The sequence below is a fragment of the Taeniopygia guttata genome, chromosome 21 (genome assembly GCF_048771995.1).
Source record: "Taeniopygia guttata chromosome 21, bTaeGut7.mat, whole genome shotgun sequence".
In the NCBI taxonomy this organism is placed as follows: Eukaryota; Metazoa; Chordata; class Aves; order Passeriformes; family Estrildidae; genus Taeniopygia; species Taeniopygia guttata.
The window spans coordinates 7,694,718-7,717,747 of NC_133046.1; the positions used below are offsets into that span (position 1 = coordinate 7,694,718).

At 52.0% G+C, this 23,030-nt stretch overlaps 3 protein-coding genes across 5 annotated transcripts; all 3 read left to right on the plus strand.

Moving 5' to 3' along the window:
• Nucleotides 1-68: 68 nt before the first annotated feature.
• Nucleotides 69-7,961, plus strand: P3H1 (prolyl 3-hydroxylase 1). Of its 2 annotated transcripts, XM_030289319.4 has the most exons (15): nt 71-618; nt 991-1,143; nt 1,305-1,494; nt 1,970-2,101; nt 3,917-4,056; nt 4,754-4,843; nt 4,954-5,006; nt 5,366-5,487; nt 5,663-5,790; nt 5,896-5,991; nt 6,106-6,256; nt 6,726-6,843; nt 7,032-7,107; nt 7,273-7,413; nt 7,491-7,961. In XM_030289319.4, the coding sequence occupies exons 1-15, from the start codon at nt 130-132 to the stop codon at nt 7,608-7,610; spliced, it is 2,199 nt and encodes a 732-aa protein (XP_030145179.1). In that variant the 5' UTR covers nt 71-129; the 3' UTR covers nt 7,611-7,961. The 2 variants fall into 2 exon arrangements, with proteins under 2 accessions (XP_072773493.1, XP_030145179.1); XM_072917392.1 differs by lacking the exon at nt 5,896-5,991 and having other exon boundaries at nt 69-618.
• Nucleotides 7,962-8,109: 148 nt separating this feature from the next.
• On the plus strand, nt 8,110-13,436 carry LOC100218403 (claudin-19). Of its 2 annotated transcripts, XM_002191050.7 has the most exons (4): nt 8,110-9,623; nt 10,543-10,707; nt 10,940-11,027; nt 11,467-13,436. In XM_002191050.7, exons 1-4 carry the CDS (start codon nt 9,272-9,274, stop codon nt 11,621-11,623), a joined length of 762 nt encoding a protein of 253 aa, XP_002191086.5. In that variant the 5' UTR covers nt 8,110-9,271; the 3' UTR covers nt 11,624-13,436. The 2 variants fall into 2 exon arrangements, with proteins under 2 accessions (XP_002191086.5, XP_072773494.1); XM_072917393.1 differs by lacking the exon at nt 10,940-11,027.
• A 5,088-nt stretch (nt 13,437-18,524) lies between these two features.
• LOC100230866 (claudin-16-like) lies at nt 18,525-20,986 on the plus strand. The gene is made up of 4 exons (XM_072917394.1): nt 18,525-18,638; nt 19,009-19,111; nt 20,065-20,229; nt 20,379-20,986. Exons 1-4 carry the CDS (start codon nt 18,525-18,527, stop codon nt 20,603-20,605), a joined length of 609 nt encoding a protein of 202 aa, XP_072773495.1. The 3' UTR covers nt 20,606-20,986.
• The last annotated feature ends 2,044 nt before the right edge of the window (nt 20,987-23,030 follow it).

Sequence of the window (23,030 nt, forward strand, 5' to 3'; positions counted from 1 at the left end):
GCACCGTGAGGGGTGCGGCCATGGCGGGGCTCCGCTGTCCTGATTGGCCGCCGGGCGGGGCGGAGGGGCGCAGTCAGTACCGCGCCGGTGCCGGGGTGGGCGGTGCCGCGCTTCGGCCGGTGTTCGGACATGGCGGTGACGCCGCTGCTTCTTCTGCTGTTGCTGCTGCCGGCGTTGCTGATGGTACTGCTGGCGCGGGCGGCCACGCCACCGGAACCGGTCCCGGTACCGACCCTAGCACCGGGCGACCCGCCGTTGCCCGCCCAGTCCCCGGACGCGCTGTTCGCCGCCGGTGCTGAGGCGTACGCGCGGGGAGACTGGCCCACTGTAGTGCTGCAGATGGAGAGGGCGCTGCGGGCGCGGGCAGCCGTGCGCTCCCGCCTGGTGCAGTGCCGCCTGCGATGCGCCAACGCCACAGCGGGGCCGGTGGAGGGGACCGAGTCCCAAACCGACCCGGTGTTCCGGGACTTGTGGTTCTTCCGAGCGCTTCTTCGCCGCGCCGCCTGCCTGCGGGGCTGCGGACCCGCTGCGCCTTCTCGGTACCGCCTGGGCGAGGAGCTGGACCGGGAGTTCGGCCGGCGCAGCCCCTACAACTACCTCCAGGTCGCCTATTTCAAGGTGCGGCACCAGCGGCGGGGAAGGGAAGGGGTGTCCCGCTAAGACGGGTTTTGGGACGGGCGAGATGCGCGGAAGATCCCGGAATCAGGCGAGAGGATGGATGGGTGGGACCGAGTGAACCGGCCGGCGGCGATCCCGGTCCCGGGACGCCGGGAGGGTTCGGTGTCTGCCCCGGTGGAATGGGGGCTTCCGGCCAGCAGTCCCGGCCTTGCCCCCCCGCCTTCGCGCTCCCCCCCCACCAGTGCCACGTCGGAGCTCGCTGGAGCCGCCCCTGTTACCGCCCTCCGCCCCGGCTCCCGGGATGCCCCGGGGGCGGGTGTCCCCTCCGCGCCGCGTGGGATCCGCGCTGTCTCACCCCCCCGTCTCACCCAGATGAACCGGCCAGCGCAGGCAGCGGCGGCTGCTCACACCTTCTTCGTGGCCAACCCTGGGCACCAGGAGATGAGGCAGAACCTGGAGTACTACCAGGCCATGGTGGGAGTCCACGAGGATGACTTCACTGACCTGGAGGCCAAACCCCACCTGGTAAGACCCTGTCCTCCCAAAGTCCCTCTCCGCTGTGCAACCCAGGGCAATCACACCACAGCTGCTAGCTCAGAGAGCTCATGAGATGCCGTTATGGCATTGTGATCCATCATGGGGAGTGAAGCATTGAGATCCCCTCATCATTTCTCATCCTTCCACAGAGCGAGTTTCAGCTGGGCATCCGGTTTTACACGGAGGAGCAGCCAGCTGCTGCCATCCTGCACCTGGAGAAGGCACTGGAGGAGTATTTTGTGGCAGACACTGAGTGCCGCGCTCTCTGCGAGGGACCATATGACTACGAGGGCTACAACTACCTTGAGTACAATGCAGACCTTTTCCAGGCCATTACAGGTGGGAGCCATGCCTTCTGTGTCCTGTCACAAGAGTTGAGTACAATTCTCCAGGGGTTGGTCCACAAAGACCTGGGGTGGGGGTAGGGGGTCCCTGAAGAGTGGAAGCCCCATCCTAGCTTTCACTAGTGTGAAAGTGTGCCCAGTAAGTGGCAGGAAGTGTTTAGCTAATTTAGCACTAGGGCTGATGCCCAGGAATTCTCCGAATTCCAGAGGAACATGGAAAGACAGAAGAGAGACCAAGAGAGGGTCACCAGGATGTCATGGGAGGCTGAGGATGGCTAGTGTGTCCTGAGAGAGCACCACAACCCCACACTGATCATCTCAGAGGTGGACAACCCCCATCCCTGAGGGTTTTCCACTACCAAAAAGCTTGCAACAACCCCAATATGAGCAGGAGATTGGATACCCCTCAGTGTCCTGCCCATCAGCCCATGGGTGACTGTGAGCAGTGACATGGTGTTTTTCTCTGCCAGATCACTCCATGCAAGTGCTAAGCTGCAAGCAGGGCTGCGTCACAGAGCTGGCCTCACAGCCCGGCCAGGAGAAGCCTCTAGAGAATTTCCTGCCCTCGCACTTCAACTACCTGCAGTTTGCCTACTACAACAGTAAGCAGCTCCTCACCTCATCCTCTGTGGTTGTCAGCACTGGGCACTCTGCCTGATATCATGGATGCTCAGAGTGGTTTGGGTGGGGAAAATACCTTCAAAAATAATCTCATCAGTCCAACCGAAGATGAAGGGACGTCTAGCACTGGTCACTCAGATCTCCCAGAGCCCCATCCAACCTGGTCTTTAACACTGTGGGCAGTCTGTGCCAGGGCCTCACCACTCTCATCAGAGAAAATTTCTTCCTTATGGCCAACCTAATGCTGCCCTTCTTCAGTTTTAAGACAATTCCACTTGTCCTGTCACTATAAACCTTATAAACTATAAAAAGTTGCCTTCATCTCTCTTGTGGCCCCTCTTGTTATAGGAAGGCCATCAAGATCTCTCAGGAGCCTTCTCATGTCCAGGTTCAACAAGCCAAATTCTCTTGGTCTTTCTTCACAGAGGGACTCCGGTCCTCTGATCATTTTGTGGCCTCCTCTGGACCCACTCTAATGAGTCTATATCATTATGCCAGGGAACCCAGAGCTGGAGGCAGCACTGCAAGTGGCATGTCACCAGAGTGGAGCAGAGGGGCAGAATCCCTCCCTCACCTGTTGCCCATGCTGCCAGGGATCAGCCTGGGTGAGGGGGTGTTTCTGAGCTGCTAGTGTACATGGATGGGTCCTGTGCAATTTTTTATCCGCTGTTATGTCCATATCCTTCTCCCCGGGGTGCTCTATTCCCATCCACCCGCCCCCATCTTCACTGATGCTGATGGAGAGCCTTCCAATAGGCCTTGTACTTCATGAGGTTGATACAGGCATGTTCCTCCTGCGTGAAACATTCTCCAGGAGCTTGGATCTCTCTGTGCTTGGCTGCAGTCACTCTCCATGTTGCTTTATTACTGGGCAGCTTCACTTTTCAAGTGAAACAACAGCTGAGAGAAGCTGGGTTTTTTTTCCTCCTTGCCAGCTATCCACCTCTTGCCTCAAATCACAGCAGCACACTCCCACCACAGAAGAGTTACAACCCAGGAAGATACACCTGATTTGATTTCATTTTTTATTTACTTGTTTAGAAAAGTATAAAATGTTTCTGTGTGAATTTCTTCAAAAGGAGGAGAAAAAATATGAAGTCCAAGAGGATGGAAATCCTCAAGAAGAGACAGCTGTGAGGGGACCTCTTCAATGTTTGTCAGTATTTGCAGGGTAGTGCTGGAGGATGGAGTCAGGCTCTGCTTTGTGGTGCTGAGCAATAGGACAAGAGGCAGAAACTCATGGCTAGGAAGTTCCACCTGGATATGAGGACGTATGCAGTGACTGAGTACTGAAATGGTTGTCCAGAGAGGTTGTCTCACAGTCTCTCTCACTAGGGATATTCCAGGCAATCTGGAGACAGTCCTGTGCTGTATGCTCTCGGAGGATCCTGCTCAAGCAGAGAGGTGGACCAGATGACCCATTGTGGTTCCTTCCAATCTGACTGATTCTGTGAAAGACCACATGAAAGTGGGGTAGGATGCTTCAGTGGCTGGAAACTGCAGGTTTGCCAGTAAATGGTTGGGTCTGGCTACCTCTAAATTGTCTTTGTAACGTTTTCCAAGTGAGAAAAGTACCCAAGCTGTACAAGTACTCCTGGTTTATGTTGTGATGGTTTATGGAGACAGGAGAGCACCACAGAGTCTGATTTTTGCCTTTGTGGCAGCAGTTATCCTTGCTCCAGGGGATCTGCCCTACTCGTGACACTGCTTGGAACTTCATCTCTCCTCCATATCTGTCTTTTTTCTGCCTCCAGTGTCCTTGGACATGCCATTAACAGCCCCATTTCTCATTGCAGATGGGAATTATGAAAAAGCCATTGAATGTGCCAGAACCTATTTGCTCTTCTTCCCACATGACGAGGTGATGAACCAAAATTTGGCCTATTACACCACTGTCCTGGGGGAAAACCTAGCCAGACATATCCAACCGCGAGAGGTGAGCAATCAGATGGGACAATTGCTAAGTGAGGGACATCTTTTCACTGGGGACATTTGCAGAAGCTGTAGGGTCTCCTCTGTGCCAGCTACCAAAGGTGGACAGGAATGGGTGGATTTAAGGTCAGACAAGCTGGAGAGTAGTTGAAAAGCTGAAAAACATCACTGGCAAAATGTCTTAGGCCAAGTGAAGCTGATTGATTGGCACACATGGACCCATTCCTGAGAGAAGGGGCTGTGAGAGGCAGGTGGACAATCTTTTTAGGAGGATCTGAGGCCACCTCTGTTGCATTTTTCCACAACTGAAGTGAAATTGCTTAAAAAGCAGGGGATTTGTTTTCAAAATAGCCAAATTTGGATGGCCAGGTCCTGCCTGGGATGTGATAGGCAAGATGGGAGTCTCTGCCCCACACCAGTTGGAGTAGGGGAAGGGAAACTAGTACTAAAGAGCTTCCTGTAGAAGAGACACACATGTGCCTCTGCTCAACTTCACCTCCCCAGGGCTTGTCCACGGGGAAGTTCAGACAGGATGGGCAATGCCACTTGCTTCCCTGTTGCCAGATGGAGCAGGAAAACAGGCTGCGGGTCTGGAGCAAGGATCACAGGAATGATGTAAACCTGCATCTTCCTGCTCACACTTGGGGTTTTTCAGAATCCTCCTGCTGTACCTCACCCCATCCCTCTGCCCCTTGCCACAGGAGATCCAGGTATATTACCAGCAGAGTCTAATGGAGAAGGAGCTGCTCTTCTTCAGCTATGATGTCTTTGGCATCCCTTTTGTGGACCCGGTGGGTGATGTGAGACCAGGGTGATGCAGTGGCCAGATGGAATGCAAATGAGGGGTCTGTGTCCTGGCCATATCTTTGTCCAGCTCCCGATGTTGTTCTTCTGGTGGCAGGACACATGGACACCTGAAGAGGTGATACCAAAAAGACTGCGAGAGAAACAGAAGTGAGTGCTGTCCCCAACCAAGCTCACCCAATGGGGGTCTGATAGGACAAACCCTTCTTCCTCTATGGGTTTTGGGCTAAAGGACATGGCATATAACTTCTGCCAGGGGAAGTTTTGATGTTGGGACTGGAAGAGGCTGCTGGAGGGCAGAACTCTACTTCCCATCAGCTCATGGGGTGATGGGCATGTGTAGGTCACCCCAAGCACCTCAGAGTGATGCATTGAGGTGACTCCTTCCAGTCTAGGTGCCAGCTTCGTTACCAGCACCTGAGACAACTTGTCCTGCCCTTGTCTTAGTGGCCCTGATTTCTGGTGTGGGAACAGTGGGGTGGTTGTGCTGATGGCTGCCGCATGCCCAGGGTGGAGCGGGAGACAGCAGCACGCATCTCTGAGGAAATCGGCAGCCTCATGAAGGAGATTGAGACACTGGTGGAGGAGAAGGCCAAAGAGTCTGCCGACATGAGCAAGTTCATCCGAGAAGGTGGAGAAGGCCAGGAGGGGAGGTGGGATGGAGACCTTTGTGACCCCTGCTGCCAGCTCACAGACCCTCCACAATGGGTGGCAGCAGGAGCAGGTGGAGGGACCACAGTTTCCCCCAACCACAGCAGAGTTGGTGGCATCTCTCCCCACATCCACCAATCCCATTTGTGCCACAGGTGGCCCTTTGGTGTACAAAGGAGCCAGTGTCACCATGAACTCCAAGGCCCTGAATGGCTCCCAGCGTGTCATGGTGGATGGAGTCCTTTCTGCTGAAGAGTGCCAAGAGCTGCAGAGACTCACTAATGTGAGTGCAAGAACAGGTGGAGCTGGCAGAGATGGGTAGAGGATGCCAAGGGGTCCCATCCTGCAGCTCACACATCAGACCAGTAACACCAGTCGGGTTTTACAGGCGGCTGCCTTGGCTGGAGATGGCTATCGGGGGAAGACCTCTCCTCACACTCCCAGCGAGACCTTCTATGGCGTCACTGTCCTCAAGGCCCTCAAGGTTGGGGTGGTTATGTGGAGAAATAGGCTGTGGGGACAAGGGATTGTAGTTTTGGGGGAGATGGTTGCCCATGCCCATCTGGGGCTGAGTTCCTGTCCTGTCTGTCCTCCACAGCTGGGCCAGGAGGGCAAGGTGCCCCTGCGCAGTGCCTACTTGTACTACAACGTGACAGAGAAGGTGCGGCACATGATTGAGTCCTACTTCCGCTTGGAGGTTCCACTCCACTTCTCCTACTCCCATCTAGTGTGTCGCACAGCCATTGATGGTAAGTGTGGCCCAGAGGAACAAGTCTTGTCTTGTCTGGATCTCCTCTAACTACTAGAGTGGTGTAGTCCTGGACCTTTCTTTGGAGACCTCCTTGCTGATCCCTAACCCATTCCTCTTCCCAGGAGGGTGTAGGAAGCTTTTCCCTAAGCCCAGTTGGGGAAGATGAGAAGCAGCTCTGCTGATTACCTCTAACAGGGCAGATGGCTTCATGCCATACAGGATTTCATCACTCTGAGTCATTTTGTGATGGGTGCTAAGAGAGGTTGTGCCTGGAAGGCTATGGAAATGCCGTGGGACAAGTCAGCAGTGTTTCATGCCCACCCAAATGACCTTGCATGATCCACACTCCGAGCAAGTGGAAGTGCTTTAGGCTAACATGACTCTTTTGTCATCTGCAAGCACAAGATACTTGGGGATGGACCCTGTTCTTGCACAGAGGGGTCCTGACATGTCCTGTTCTACCCTAGAGAAGCAAGAAGGCCGGAGTGACAACAGCCACGAGGTGCATGTGGACAACTGCATTCTCAATGCAGAGGCACTGTTGTGCGTGAAGGAACCCCCAGCCTACACTTTCCGGGATTACAGGTACTGGTGGTGGCTGTCAGCTGCAGCTTCCCCACCTAAGGCTACCATGATTTGGTGGCACCTGAGTTGGGAGGAGCAAGGTCAGAGGACACCAAACCTGGGCGTTTTTGCTTCTGGCTCTTGCCATGGTGTTGGAGAGCTCTGGTGATGGTTACTTGTCACCTCCGCTTGTTCCCTGCTCCCTTTAGTGCAATCCTCTACCTCAATGGGGACTTTGAAGGAGGTGCTTTCTACTTCACCGAGCTGGATGCCAAGACTGAGACCGTGAGTAGCTCAGCTCCAAGGAACCATGCGCAGCACCAAATCCAGCTCCTGCCTGTTGGCCCTGTCCCCTGGGAACATCCTCTGAGCCTCTGCAAAAGATGAACTTGGGTTGAGGGGAACCAACTCAGCCCTGACTGGGGTCTCCTGGTCTCCCACCCTTGACAGGCAGAGGTCCAGCCGCAGTGTGGCCGTGCTGTGGGCTTCTCCTCTGGCTCAGAGAACCCCCATGGGGTGAAAGCTGTGACCAAGGGTCAGCGCTGCGCTATTGCCCTCTGGTTCACCCTGGACCCTCGGCACAGTGAGCGGGTAAGCTCCCTCCTGGCAGTACATAGGGTTTTTGGGTGAGACAGTGGCTATGCTTACCACCACGGGTCTGCCCACAGGAGCGTGTGCAGGCAGATGACCTGGTGAAAATGCTTTTCGGCATGGAAGAGGGGGATTTGGAGCCAGAGCCAGAGAAGGAATCACCAGCTGCCATTGTGGTGGGGAAGGATGAGCTGTGACATCCTACGGGGACCAGGATATCTCTGCTGGGACTAGTCAAGTCAGCATTGTGGCTTTGGGCTGCACAGTCATAAGGGTAACATATGGGACCCCCTCTGCCCCCAGCCCAGTTGGAATGGGGCTTTGGGGAATGCCAGGTACTACCCCTGCAGCATCCAGTATCCCTCTGCGGAGCTGACGTGGGGTGTGTGATGGAGGCTCGGGGATGGGTGACATGGGGACAAGGGAGGGATGCTGTGTTAGGGGTGGGGCCATGGTGCCAACAGGTGCAGATGTGTGCCTTTCCTGAACTTGCACCTATTTAAGTGCCTTCTGCAGAAAATGGGTGAATAAATGTACTTTTTTTCTAAGCTGTTACTTTCCGAGTGGGGACTGAAGGCTGGTGCCACCCTTTGGCTGTCGTCAGTATTGGGGTGCAACCTTCCCTCCTGGCAAGCATCTGCCCAGGAGTATTGTAGCCCTGTAGCCTCACAGAGGTGTTTGTGGGAGACAAGGTGCCCCAGGGGCAGTAGGGGCAATGCAATCTCCAGCTGAGCATCCCCTGGACCCTGCTTCCATAAGGTGGGACATTCCAGAGAGGAGGGAACTGTCCTTGAATAAGGACATTGAGCACCCTGGCACCTCCCCACCCCAGGACATTTAATTGTTCCCGCAGATGTCTGGCCATTACTATAACCGTCCCAGGAATGTGGGAAATAAATCCTGCCCCATGTGCAACTACCCAGCACCCCAGTCTCACTTGGAGGGCCATTTGGCATTGGGGTGGGCAAGGGGGGATCTGGAGGATGTTTTCTCCAGGGTGAACATACAGTCCCAGTGGAGGCTGCCCACCATCCCAGCGTCCACCCCCAGCTGCCTGAGCGCGTGAGTAGACTGCTGATGAGGCCTTGGCAGTTAACGATTGCCAGGTCCTGGGGCTGCAATGGGCCTGGTGTCACCAGGGTGGTGACACGTGTTCCCCACACCCCCTGTCCCTCTCCACTGACAATGGCTTCTCTTGTTGGTGGCACGGTGTGCCTGATTTCCCTCACTGAATGAACCGTTTCCCTGCTTCCTGTTGAATTCCTGGAGTGATCTCTGGGGCCTCCCAGCCCACAGCAGGGGGTCAAGGATGGTAACTTCCCATTAACCCACTTCCTCCTCCTGTCGGGGAGCCCCATTTTCCCATATCCCTCCACTGTCATTTGAGGGTTTCCGTCTCTCTCAACACTCAAATCTCTCCTGTAGGACCCAAATACACTCCGTGCCCCAAATCTTTCCCCTAAGACCACATTCTTCCCCGTAGGATTCAAATCCCTTGCCTCCAACACCAAATCACTCTCCTCAGATTCAAATCTTTCCCCCTCAGACCTAATGCTCTTCCCTGGACCCCAGTGCTCCCCTTCCAGGCCTCTAATTCCCGCCTCCCGGTACCCAATTCCCTCTAAACTCCAAGTAACCCACCCCCTTGGCCCCAGCTCTCCTACTCGAAGAATCAAAAAATCTCCCCCGGGGCCTAAATCTCGCCGCGCAAGACCCATATCTCTCTCTTCACCTTAAATCCTCCCCCGACACTGCCGCACTCCCCACCCGCCTTCCCCCGCTCCGGCCCTTTCTCTCCCACGGCCCGTCCGTCCGGCGGGACGGCGATGGGCGGCGGCGATGTGCGGGCGCAGCGGCGATGGGCGGTGGCGATGGGCGGTGGCGATGTGCGGGGCGGGCGCAGCCGCGATGGGCGGGCGCAGCGGCGATGGGCGGGCGCAGCGGCGATGGGCGGGCGGGCGCAGCGGCGATGGGCGGGCGGGCGGCGGCGATGGGCGGCGGGCGGCAGCTGGCCGGGTACCTGGCGGCGCTGGCCGGCTGGGGGGCGGCTCTGGCGGCCGCCGTGCTGCCGCACTGGCGGCAGAGCTCGTACGCCGGGGACGCCATCATCACGGCCGTGGGGCTCCACGAAGGGCTGTGGATGAATTGCGCCGCGCAGAGCACCGGGCAGGTGCAGTGTCGCCTGCACGACTCGCTGCTCTCCCTCGAAGGTGGGTACGGGGGCCCGGGACCCCGTAGGATGAGCCCCGCTTTCTTTCCTGCGTGCACTCCTCCCTCCCCGTCTCCGCCTTCGGTCTGAGCTCCCATGGGATCCTGAGCTGCCCTTGCCCCTTTGCAAGTCTGTGCCCCGCTGTGGGTTTGACCCTTCCCCATATGGCTCTGAGCCCTTCTCTGTGTTTGAACCCACCTGTATGAGTTTGAACACACATTCCCAACAGGTCTGTACCCTCTTCATATGTGGATGCCCCCTTTCCTTACACATCTGAGCTCCCCCGGCTCTTTCTGTAGCCTGAGTCACCTTCAGGTCCAAGTCCTTCTTGCCCCCACCCGTATTGTAGGTCTGACCCTCCTCAGAAGGGTCTGAGTCCACTTATCCACTGAGCTGAGCCTCGATGCGGGTCCAAGCTTCCCTCTCCATCTGTGAATCTTGGGCTGCAACCTCCCCATCCCCGGACTGAGCCTCTCTTGGCCCCGTGAGTTTGAGCCCCTTTGTGTGGCTGGGACGCTCCTGGCCCCAGCAGGTTTGAACTCCAGTATGGGCATCACATATAGATACCAATAGTGCCTCATGGGGACATCAAAGCCCTCCCACTCCATGGATGTTCATCACCCTTTTGGCATTTGGTGACTGCGGTTCTGGTCCTGGCAAGGTGTTTCCTAGCCCGGCCTGGTCATTACCAGGATGAGGGTGGCAGGGAAGAAGGTCAGGGAAGGCATTGGGAGCAGTATCTTGAGCTGAGCTGAGGTCCCCATATCTGTCAAGTGGGGAGGATATGACACAGGAGCTACACAGCAAGGACAAGGTTAAGGACAGATCCATCACCAGTATGGAACACAGTGACCTTGCTTCCAGTGCCCAGCTGTGGCCAAAGGCACCTGCTGGGAGCAGTTTTTCTTCTCCCCTTGCAGTTCACTTCCAGACATCCCGGGCTCTCATGGTCATTTCTCTCCTCCTGGGCTTCTTTGGCATCATCGTGAGCGTGATGGGCATGAAATGCACTAAAGTTGGGGAGGAGGATCCTGTCACCAAAAGCCGCATAGCTGTTGCTGGAGGTGTTCTCTTCATTCTCTCTGGTAAGGCAGCTCTAGCCTTCATACATCAGTGGTACAGGAATCCTCAAACTCCTTTTAACACTGATAGAGGAATGGGAGAAGTTTGGTGAGGGCTGGATGTCACTGACAATCGATGTTTGATGTCTATTGGAAAAGCTAGACAACCCTCTCACAGCAGGGGCTTTGGACTAGGTGATCTTTAATGGTCCCTTCCAACCCAAAACATTCTGTGATTCCATGATTCTGTGCCCAGGTCTGTGCACACTGGCTGCCGTGTCATTGTATGCAACACAGGTGACCTATGAGTTCTTCAGAGAGAGCACCATCCCCATCAACGCTAGGTAAGAGCCTGGCTCAGGGGGTGCCCTTCTGAATCCTGTCTTGTCCATGCACTTCCCACTGGACCTTCCCTTGCTGGTTTTGATGAGGCACAGCATTGTGGGCCAATGTGTCCCATGAGTGGGACCTCTGCAAGCCCTCACTGCCACCTTGCAGAAGATGTCCCTGATGCTAAAGCTTTAGCTGTTACCAGCTGGGAAAGGGTAATAAGGGTAATGGTGCACATATGGAATTTCAGCCCAAGGGAGGATTAAAACATGGGGACATATGGGAGCTGAATACAGCCAACAGGAAAGATGAGGATGGAGAGGGAAGAACCAAAATCTGCCTTGACATCACCTTGATCACCTCATCAGGGTTTTGAGTATCCTGTTGCCCATCTTAGTTTGCACCTGTGCCTCTCTGCCCCTCCCTGATGCTCCCTCGCCCCTTTCATCACAGGTACGAATTTGGCTCTGCTCTCTTCGTGGGCTGGGGGGCTGCCAGCCTCTCCATGTTGGGGGGATCCCTCCTGTGCTGCTCCTGCCCTGCCAAGGAGTGCCGAGGACAGCAGTACCATCAGCAGTCACAGCCCTCTGCAGCCCGGGAGTATGTCTGAGCCCTAACCCTGCGCTCCTGCTGCCCAGTGCCTCCCTTCCCTCCCAAAACCAGGCAAGACCCTGGTACTCCCACCCTGCCTAGACCCTGAATTCCCCATGAGACCTTTCTCATTCTTACCTTCCAGATTTCAGCACCATTTTCATTGCCAGCCTCTAAAGTAGAGGTTTTAAGTGACACACCTCCCATATCCATCATTGCTGTGTTCTCAGCTGGGCGGGGTGGAACTCCCCAGCCCCACGTTGTGGTCAGGCTATGTCTGTCTGTTACAGGGGTGATGCAGAGAGGCTGATGCCAGTGGCACAGAGCCAATTGGCCAATCCCACGGGGGTGTGCTGCACAGAAGCACTTTGTACCATGGCCACCCCTCTCCCACATCCTGTTTTCAGGAGCAAGCAGGGAGGAAAGCCAGTGCTTGGTTTTCCTTGGATGAGGTTTCCACTTCTAACAGCACCAGCCAAATTCAGGGTTCAAGCATCCCCACATCCCACTATTGGCAGAGGCATGTTTTCAGGGTGCAGCATTCCCCTGCCTCATTGCTACTGAAAAGCAACACTTAAATATTACTATTAATTATTATTGATTCCTGCCTGGAGGCCAGTTGCTTCAACTGAGCTCTGCCAGCCCAAACTACCTTGGACTCGTTCCTGTCCAGGACCAGGCTGTGCCTTGTTAAACAAGAAAAAATGAGTTTGGGCAAATTAAAGCAGCAAAAAGGGGCTCTGACCACAAATTATTTGTTTTTAGTTTTGGTGCCCAACACAACTATTTTGAGTGGCAGATGGACTGAGCCCTGAGTTTTGGTGCCTCCCTGCTGGGTCCAAATCCCTCTTCCCCGCCAGGATCCCCTAGAGCAGACAGTGAAGGTTCCAAAACAACGTGCTAATTATCTCCACCACTTTGTACCTCTATTCTACTGCTACTAATTGTTTTGCAACTGCCAAAGCTCCAATTTAATCCGTAAATCCTCCAAACTCTCTGTACTCCATCCCTCCAACCCTGCTGCAGGTGTTGGGCCAACCAACCCACAGGGAAGGACCCTGGAAATTATCCAAACAGCTTCATTATCTATTATTTTATTTTATTTTAAAACCCAAATATGAAGAGAAAGCTGATTTTTTAAAATTTGGGGTTGCTCTATTTTATTTTGCTTTATTTTATTATTTTATTTTACTTTATTTTCTAGTTCTCTGTTTTATTTTGCTCTATTTTATTTTACTCTACTTTTCTCTGTTTTATTTTCTTTCATTCTGTTTTATTTACTTTGCCTCTATTTGATGATATGTCCATGCCCAGGTCTGGGTCCCTGGCTGTGCTGGAGGAGAAACAATGCTATCTTTCCCACCCGGGTGGGTGATTTCTCTCTTTCTCCCTGGCATTAACTGCCTTTATCTCTTTTAGGTTGCAGTCCCCCTGTAAAACTGGGACCTGCATCCCTCAGGGGAGAGCAGTGTTTGTAGGCTGGCATCACTCATCAGGTCCTGAACCCAGATTTTGGGGTTTGAAAAACACCAAACAAAGCCACTGAAGTAAGGATTGAAAAGGAACTTTGTGCCTTAAAACAAAGTTTTAAAGAAACAAAAACAACCCCCCCCCGAAAAAAAAAAACCCAAACACACTAAAAAGGCCTTTTTTGTATTTCAGTGTAAAGAATGTTTTTATTCTATTAATATAAATTCCATTAACTTTTCCATAGGATGCATGACCTTGGAAATGGGACAGGTGGGGATTTTTGAATGCTTTTTTTTCTTTCTTCTTTGCTTTTTGTACTTAAAATTGTGACTTGGTGGTATTAAAATATTTTCAATCATGGATATCTTTCTGTATCTGTCTCTTTGATCTCCCCTCACTCCCCATCTGTACAAGTCCCCTCCAGTGACTCCAGTACTGGTTCAGAGCCACTTCTGCAGTGTGGCAGGAGCCTCTCCCCAATCCTCAACAGTTCTTGCCCTCCTGGCTAAATATATTGCATCTTTTGCCACATGTTGCTCTCAAAGCTGGGGATGTGGTCTTACAAATTTCTTAACTTCTGGTTAAATCCTTGGGAATCAAGCTTGGCCCCTCCACAAGTCTCTTCCCAAGGCTGAAATGCCACCAGCATCTTCCACTTATGGGCCCTCTTATGAGCCCTCATAGCTGAAGTCTCCCTATTTTTTCACATTTTCTGTGAATTCAGAGCTGACTTGTGCCTAATTGGGTATTTACTAATTTAAGCTGATTTCTACTCCCCTATGCAGGGACATGACCCCTGCTATGCATGTTTTTCTTCAGAGATCATGTTTTCCATCCAGGTTTTTGCATGGCTGCTGTGTTGTCTTAGGACCCTTGTCTTGCCCGCTGCACCTGGTCCAGAAATACATCCCGTCCCACCTCAAACCCAGGGATTTGCTGTCCTGGGTGGTTGCTGTCCTTGGTGGTTGCTGTGACATAGTCACAATAGTCACCTGAAGGCTCCCTGGGGATGGACACGTAGGCTGGAAGCACATCCAAGAGGGGGATCTACCTTTGTTCACAGCACAGGCAGGCTGAAACAGTTTCCCCCCTTCGACGAACATCTTTTGGTCATTAAACCAGTTGTTGGGGATTGGGTTTCTTTACTTACAGATTTTTTTTTCCCATACGATGTTAGGAATTTACTACTGGATACTTATGGATACTTATGGGTACTTAAGAAAGACAAAAGACTGTGTCTGAAGTCGGGAGAAGAATGGAGCATCTGGCCATACCTTTTTTTTCTCGGGGAGTTTCTCTCCGAGGGACAGAGATACCTCGAGAATGGGGGGACAGGTAAAAAGACAGGGTTGCACGCAGCTGGGTGCTCTTGCTCTTCGGCATCGGAGGAGGACAGCCAGGCTGTCGCTTACTGCAGGGAGAATTCACCGGCACCGCCAGAGTTCATCTCTGAGAGATCGATCCCCAGCTGGTCGTGTGCCCTGAGAATCCTGAACTTTGCCTCTCCCTGCAAAGCTCGGAGCCGGGCCGTCCCTGCCCCATCCCCGCTGTGTTTTCGCTACGGCTCTGGATTTCTCCGTGCTGTAGCCGGCACAGTCCCTGCGTTTCAGCTACCACTGTGGAACTTCTAATACATCTAGTCCACCACCCCGGGATTTTTTTGCTCATTCCTACCAGCTGTGACGGTAACTGCACCAAAGGGGAAAGTGCCAGCAGCCAAAAAGGCTTTTACTGGGTCCGTGGTTCTGTTGTTAATGTCATAGTTATTGTTTTGTTTGCCTTGTTATACATTCCAGTAAAGAACTCTTATCCGCATTCTCATATCTTTGCCTGAGAGCCCCTTAATTTCAAAATCATAATAATTCGGGGGGAGGGGGTTTACATTCTCCATTCCAAGGTAGGCTCCTGCCTTCCCTGGCAAACTCCTGTCCTTCAAACAAAGACACCAGTTTAATGAGCAGCATTGAGGTTTTGGGTCATATCTCTTGTTTCAGCCAAAACACTGTGAAATAACAGTCATTTTTTAAATAGGCAGAAATGAGGGAAGAGGGAAAATGACTCCCACACATAGGCATGCAGAAGGCTCTTCTCACACATCTGAGCCATGGCTGTTTGAATTAGGTGGTGTTTTTAATAATTCTTATTCAGTGTCCTGTCCCTACAGCATCTCTTGAGTCCTCTCTAGTTCTGTGAGATGATCCCATCTCAGAAAACATTTTTCTTTTTTTCCCTTCCAGCCACAGCAGGTTCTTTTTAATAAAATATTTGCTGAAGTTCAAGGTTTGGGTCTTGTCAGCACTTTTTTAACACATGTTTTTGACAAACCTCACAGAATCCAAGATCTGATTTTCACTGTCATTAACCCGGGAAAGGAGCTTAATCATTTGACTACTGTTGTGTGGAGTTGTGGGTTGGAGACAGACACAAGACACAACACGGAGAGTCATCAGCAAAGAACATTGAGCTTAATATGGCTGCCCATTTTATAAAGTGTTGTAATCTTCCAGCTTAGCTGATTGGATGGGACCTCTCTCCTCCCAGCTCTCTGGCCAGTGGTGTATCTGCATCTAAGCTTGAACAGGGTTGGCTGAGGTCTTTGTTACCCTTTTTCTAGATTGAGCCAGGTCAGTTGAATTGGATTTGTTATGGCCAGATTTACCTTGTTCATCTACAAACTACCTGTGCTGTGACAGACTACTCCTAGTTCAGCTCCTCTACCTGCCTCTTTTTACCCCCAAAAAAGTTTCAGATGGGGATTAACAAGGCGGACTTGTTTGATATATCATAAATTGAGTGTTTAGACAGAGCAGAAAATATAAATACACCTATTTTATAGGTGCCAAGAGCATGGAGATATAGTTTTGTATCACTTTGGGTCTCACAGTATTTCATGTGTCACAGATGTCCAAGAACCATAAATTCTTGAACTGTAAAGGCTGGAAAATGAAGGTTCACAAACCCTTCTGAACATTTTTGGCCTTGATTCATTGCTACATTCCAAAGCATTAGATTTGCCATGTGCCAGAATTCTGGGAAAATAGAATAAGTCAAAGCCCCAGGAATCTCTCACATCAGATACCTGGGCATCTCTGCAGGGTTGGAGGATTTGCCAAGATTGGTGTTTTGCCAAAATGCCCATAGCAAAACCCTGCAGAAGATTATCTACAGGGAAAAAAAAAAAAACAAAAAAACAAAAACCAAAAACCACAACAAAAACCAAACCTGCCCTAAAAACCCAAGTGCACCTCAACTATGACCTACAAATGGAAATGAGAGATAAGGATGAGCGGTGGCAGAGCCATGAGGTGCAGATGCTCAGAGGATGCTGTAACACAGATTCTGTGTAATCCCCAAACAGTAGGGGATTAGAAAACAAACCTGAAGCTTTTAGGGCAGCTCCAAGTGCCAGACAGCTGGGGTGCTGCTACCCAGGTTCACAGGCACCACCTTGGGGGCTGACCAGACATGTTACCTGAGCCGTCACCACTGCAGTAGTTTTCACTTGTTTTCTGCTTAATGGGAAAAAAAAAGAAAGGAATTAATTGCCAGCCAAAGAGGCTCATTATCACCCTGGCATTCCAGCTCCTTTCTTTGACCCCTTCTAACCCTCTGAACTCTGGTACCACTCCTGGATCTTAGGCCATTCCAGTGTCTTAGGCCACTCATTCTTAGGCAGTAATTGAAAGGTCTAATTAAAAACCGGGTTATTTGTCCAGGACACATAGTTCCCCCACCTGGGGAGAGTTCCCAGCAGGTTTCCAATGGTTTCCTTATGTGACATTTTTGGGGAGGCTCCGTTCCTAGCCTATGACTGCTCTAACTGCAGGGATGTCCATCATGTCTCAGAGCACAAAATCCAGCTGACCTGCCTTGGACAAACCTTAAATAGCCCAGCACAAGCTCCAGCTGGTGCTGTGTATCCCTGACTCCATTAGATGAGTCAGGATCCAACTCCATCAGCACTTAAAAGCCTTCCAGATCTACATCCCTTATCCCAAATCATCAGCAACAAAGACTTTCTGTCATCACCCCTCTGCAACAAGGATGAGCCTGCAGTAAAGGTAATGCTCCCCATGAACATCTTTTATTATCAACAAGTTTTAGAACTGATTTTTCCCAGCATTAAGAATTTCTTTCTCTTCCTTTTTTTCCTTGATTATATAGCTGAAGTGTCTGAACGGATTTTCTTCAAAGGCTCCAAAACAGCTGGGGTCTAGCAGAAACAAATAAGGCTCCAGGGAATTAGCTCAGAAGGGAGCCTGGGGAATTTTAAAAAACTTATTGTAAATTGGGGTCTAAGAGATTGCTCACTTGGAGTGAAGCTGATAGAACTGCTCAGAGATGACGGGAGAGTAATATCTCTACTACCAGTAACATCCCAAGAGGGGATGTCGGGGTAGATGTGGGGGCACACTGGGTATGGGGACCACAACCCTTCTTCCCACCTTTGCCCCACAGGGAGCCTGTGCTATGCCAGAGTGGGCAGCCTGTGGCTGGAGGTATTAAACCTGGTGATGATGAGTTATCATCTCATGGTAATTAACTCGTGTAGTGTAGAAACTTATCTGGTCTTGCTGATTAACACATTTGTATGAACCCCTGTCCAAAGGGCTATTGCAGTGGTTACAACTTCAGGCAGTAAAATATTTGGCATTTTGGGTTGCAAAACATGACAAAGTAGGATTCCTGCCCAGGGTTTGCAGACACAATGTCCCCTGCTCAAACCTTGGGCACAGCTCCCCTCTCTGCAGAGTCCCTTTATCTAGGAATGGAAAACATCCATCTAGAATGGAAAACAAGTAGTGCTATCCCTTCTCCTGTGTGGAAAGCCTTGCCAGCTCCTCAGGGCACCAACATCATGCCACAAGAAGCCTTTATCCCCTTTGGAATGGGAGATATGTCTTTGGGCTTGTGCTTAAGATTAGGACACCTCCATGGGACACTTGCTTGTGCTCCAACCTGGATGTTCAACACCTCATAGCTTTTCTTGGAGTGAAAAACAAAAGCAAGAAAAGGGAGAGAATGTACCCACCAAGTCATATGGCAGGGATGGAGGTCTCTAGAGGTTCTCTGGAGACATGCTTAGGTCACAGGTTTTCGTAGCAGCAGTTATTTGATAGTGGTTTCCAACAGCTCTTGATTGCCAAAGTGCAAGTACTGATGGTTGGCATCTACTATTTGGAAGAGAGGGAACCAATGTGGGAATGTATCCACCACAAAATTACTGTGTGTCTAAAAGTTCTCTCTAAACGTAAACCTGGTGACCTAACCTTGGCTGAGGATATTAGAGCATTTTGGCAGCAAGTGAGCACTGTGAGACAGGACCCAGATGACTCCTAGGTATCCAGAGGATGCCTGGCCTTGGTGGCACTTTGTCCTTGTAAGACTGGGTGTCTGGAAGTAGCCAGAGCAGAGATGGTGAACATCTCTGTGCCCTTGCAGGTCACCCCATGAGTGCAGCCCTGCAGGTGACAGCATTTGGTCTCACTCTTCTCTCAACACTCTTCCTCCTCCTGGCCACGTGCACGGACTGCTGGATGGTCAATGCTGATGACAGCTTGGAGGTGAGCAGAGAAATCACCTGGAAGGTGAGCAGAGTAGCCACCTTCAAGGTGCACAGAGCAACCATCATCCTCAATGTGAGCAGCTGAGAGCAAGGTGGGTGCCCTGCCATCCATGACGTTGCACCATGTCTCCACTGGCTTGGAAAAGGGACATGGTGGGACAAACCCACTGCTTTTTGTGTTGAAGGATTAGAAAATTATAGAGGGATGGAGCAGGAGAAAACAGAGAGCAGGTATGGGCAGAGAGTCACCAGGACATGTCCGGGTGTAGTGGTGGGAACTTGAAATCTGCCCTGCTGAGCTGGGAGATCCATGGGAAGCTGGGAAAACCCTGGTGCTTTTTCCATGAGTGTTTTTCTCCTGCTTCCAGGTAAGTCACAAATGCCGGGGCCTTTGGAGAGAGTGTGTCACCAACATGCAGGATGGGGTCAGGACCTGCGACCAATATGACTCAATTCTGGCTGACCACCCAGGTGAGCTGACCTGGCCTGGAGGCATTTATTAAGTTCACAGCTCAGAGTCTTCTTGAAAGGGAAGAGGGAAGGTGATTGTCATTGCATCAAGCTGCCCTTTGTCAGTCAGCCACACCCAACCCAGGGCTGCTCTTGTTCTCCTGCCCGAATGGCCTGGTCTTGGCAACAACTTGGCAGCCAGACCTGCCATGGGGTCATCAGGCAGAATAGAGGCTATGAAGTTGTGCCACCTCACGACAAACATGTTCCAGCATGTAGAGCCTAGGATTTGCTACCCACTATGCTGCAGGCAGAGCAAGGACCATTCCCACTGGCCAAGGACTCATGCCCACAGGTCAGGAAGAGTCACATCAGGGTAGGGACACTTCTTCTGGCCTGCACAGGGCACATCAGGCCCTGCAGGGAGAACTTTTCTGTTGGGTCATGACATGGAACAACACAGATTCAGGCAATGGGGAAGGAAAGTAGTTGGTGTGGACAAACGGGGGCTGCCTATTTGCTCTGTGGAGAAGGAAGCTTTGCAGGGCATAGTCCCATCACAGTTGGTGATATGATCCATGCCAGCTCTAGTTTTTCACTGGTATATTGATATTTGCTGTTCAAAACACCTGCTACACAACTTGGAGGAAAAAACAGTGTGGACAGCAGCATCTTCTGCTCAAGAATGGCTTGAGAAGGTGACCACATACCAGGTGCTGATGGGTATACCTTGAGTTGTTTGGTTTCTTGAGCTGGTCTAATCATGGGTTTAAGTCCTTATTAGGTTTCTGATAAGCTTGTTGAGCACCTTCCTTTGGCTCATGGCAGGGATGGGGATTGGTGAGTTCCAATGTGATGTCCACTGGTGAGCTGGGTGACTCAAAAAGGACATGGGCAGAAATCTGGAGTGGAGACACCTGTTCCTCTGATAATTCCTCATTCCTGTTTCTGATTGTTTTAACTTCCCTGCCCAGTGAAGATTGTGGTGACACGGACCCTGATGATCATGGCAGATCTCCTGGCTGGCCTGGCTTTGGCTACACTGGTCCTTGGACTTGACTGCATCACGTTCCTCAAGGAAGATCCTTGTGTTAAACTGAAGATGCGCTATGGAGCTGGAGTCATACTCTGCGCTGGGAGTGCGTGGCTGGGAGAGCTTTGGAGCAGACAGACCTCATGTCCCACAGGGAGCTGGGGAGCATGCCGGGAGCTAGAGGCACCTCCTCAGTGGGGCTTGGGGAGCATGGGGTGTTGTATGCTTCTTTTTAACAAGCCCCATTCCTCCTAGGCATCCTGGGGCTCACAGGCTCCGTGTGGTATGCAGTGGACGTCTACATGGAGAGGGTCATGCTGGTGTCACACAATATATTCCTGGGAGTCCACTATGACTTTGGGTGGTCATGCTGGCTGGGAATGGCTGGCTCCACGGGATGCTTTGTGGCATCTGTCCTGCTGACCTGCTGTCTCTATGCCTGCACAGGTCAGTCCGTCTCATTCCACCCCAACCTATCTTAAGTAGCTTTTTGACCTGCAGGGATAAGGGGTGAAGGACCAGCTCAGAGGGCACAGAAGCTTCTTGCTGGGTCCAGCCTAACCAAGGGGGACCCCTCTGTGCCCAGCTTGTGCCCCTTGGCTGGGAAGGCTACACAAGGCAGAACATGGCTGAGTAAGGGGCTCCATAAACCCTGTAAGGGCATGAAGAGGGTACAGGGATCCATCCACATCAGTGGGCCTCCAGGTCCTGGTGGAGGTGTGCTAATGTTTACTCAGAGCAGTGGCTGTGCTGGACTTGAATCCCTGTTATCAGCCAAAGCCTGAGACAGTGGCTGCAGGGATGTGCTGGTTGAAATACAGGCCCCCAGCCAGTGACATTAGGCAGGTGATGCCTCCCCAGACGTCATCTCCAATCCTTATGCCTGGTCCTATGGGATAGAAGTTAACCCTGCTGGCTGCCCAAGTTATTTTCTCCTGCCGTGTCCCCATGGTGTGGCAGTCCCAAGTCACCCTTCAACTGCCGGCCGTGACCACAACTCCAACTCTTTCCTGGTAGCCGCCAGCAGCTGCTGTCAGCCCCAGAGGCATCCCCAGCCCTGGGGCCAAACAGCCACCCGGACAGCCATCAGCAAGATGTACGCCATGGATTCCTGTGTGTGATGGCCAGCAGCACCTCCTGCACCCAGCCCTGATATGGGATACTCCTTTGCCTATCCAAACCCATTAAAGCACCTGTACTGAGACATTTCTGCGGCTGCTTCCAGGCTCTGATGCAGCCAGCTGACTGCTAAACGCAAAGGTACTGCAGCAGTCAGCCAGGGAAGGTTTTTTTTTTCCCTACTTCCAGCCCAGTTTCATGAAAATAAATCCCAGAAAGGTATTGCTTTAAGGAAAGATACCCCTGTTCCCTGGGAAAGCTGTCAGGACACTGAGGGCAGAGTAGCTCCTCTGACATTGCTCAGCCCATGCTTTGGGGGAATTCAGTGGGAAGTCTTTTCCACATGGAGCAGCACTGACTCCATGTGGCTGGTAGCCCTCCCACACCAGCCCCACCGGAAACCTTCCCTGGGCTGGGACTGAGGGCAGCACAAGGTGCGTGCTCACAAACCAGGAGTCTGGAACACTTAGTTATCCATGTTTTCATGGGGGATCATGAAGGAACACTGAAACCATACACACCAGACACAAGGAGATGAGTCAGTCTGAAGCCTGATGGAGATGCCAGCAGAGTGCAGTTTTTATGTTCACACAAAATTTGAGTTCTGTTTTCCAAATGAATTATTATCTTTCAGCATTTCTAAACCATTATGAAAACAAGCTAGAACCTGAAACTACCACCAACGCAATCCCCACCACCCTCAATTACTGAATGTTGGTTTTGGCCTCATCCCTTACTTCTCACCCCAAGCTAAGCACACAGACACCATTGCAGCACAGGGAAACCAAGCAGAAGGTCCTTAGTACTGTCACCCTGAGAGGAGGAAGGTCGAGTTCCGGGTCTGAGCAGATGGTGCTGCAGGGGCACAGTCAGTCCCCAAAACAGATAGATGTGAAGACTTGCAGTCCCACTCCAGCAACCCAGCCAGGCTGCAAAGCACCTGCATCCAGAACCTAGAGGTGCTATAAGGGTCCTCTTGAGCCATCTGCCCCCTCACATGAAGCCAAAAAGCAGCAAAGCTGTTGTTTATTGCAGCTTCTCACACTTCTGCAAGAGGAATGTGCAGGGCAAGTCTGTCCCTGTTTCCCAGGACCCCAGGGACCTGGAAAGGAGAAAATTCAAACACTGAGTGACAGGAAGGAGCAAAGACGAGATTGTGTCAAACTGCAGTGTCTGTAGGGCAGGATGCTCACAGATGGCACAACCAGGGGATGGGCAGGTGGGAGCATTAGCAGGTGCTTGGAGAAAGCAAAGCCTGGCGCATTAGGATTGTTGGGACACCAGGGGTGATTGGGACACTGAAGCCCACAGGAAAATTACTAAGAGTACAGAGCTCACTAGTATGTACAAAGTTCCCAAAAGCTGCCATTGGACAGCCAACCCCTCCTGCAGGTGCTCTGCAGTGGTTCCAATGGTGTTGTCAGACCATGGCACAACTGTGAGGTCCATGCTAAGGGAGCAGTCCCCACACACCAGGTTCTCACCATGGCAGTGGGGTGCAGCCAAGGCCAGTTTTGTCATAAGGCTCAGCTCCATCTCTGTGCTTCTGCACCCAGCTGGCTCTGGAGTGCACTCATGGGGCAATTGTGCTAAAGCACAGCCCCAGTGACAAGTTTGGGATTTTTTGGAATCTAGAATCTGGCACAGGCTGCCCAGAGAACCCATGGATGTCCCATCCCTGGAAGTGTCCAAGGCCAACCTGGACAGGGATTGGAGCAAACTGGTCAAGTGGAAGGTGTCCCTGCCCCACTGACAGGGTATGGGATCAGGTGAGCTTTAAGGCTCCTC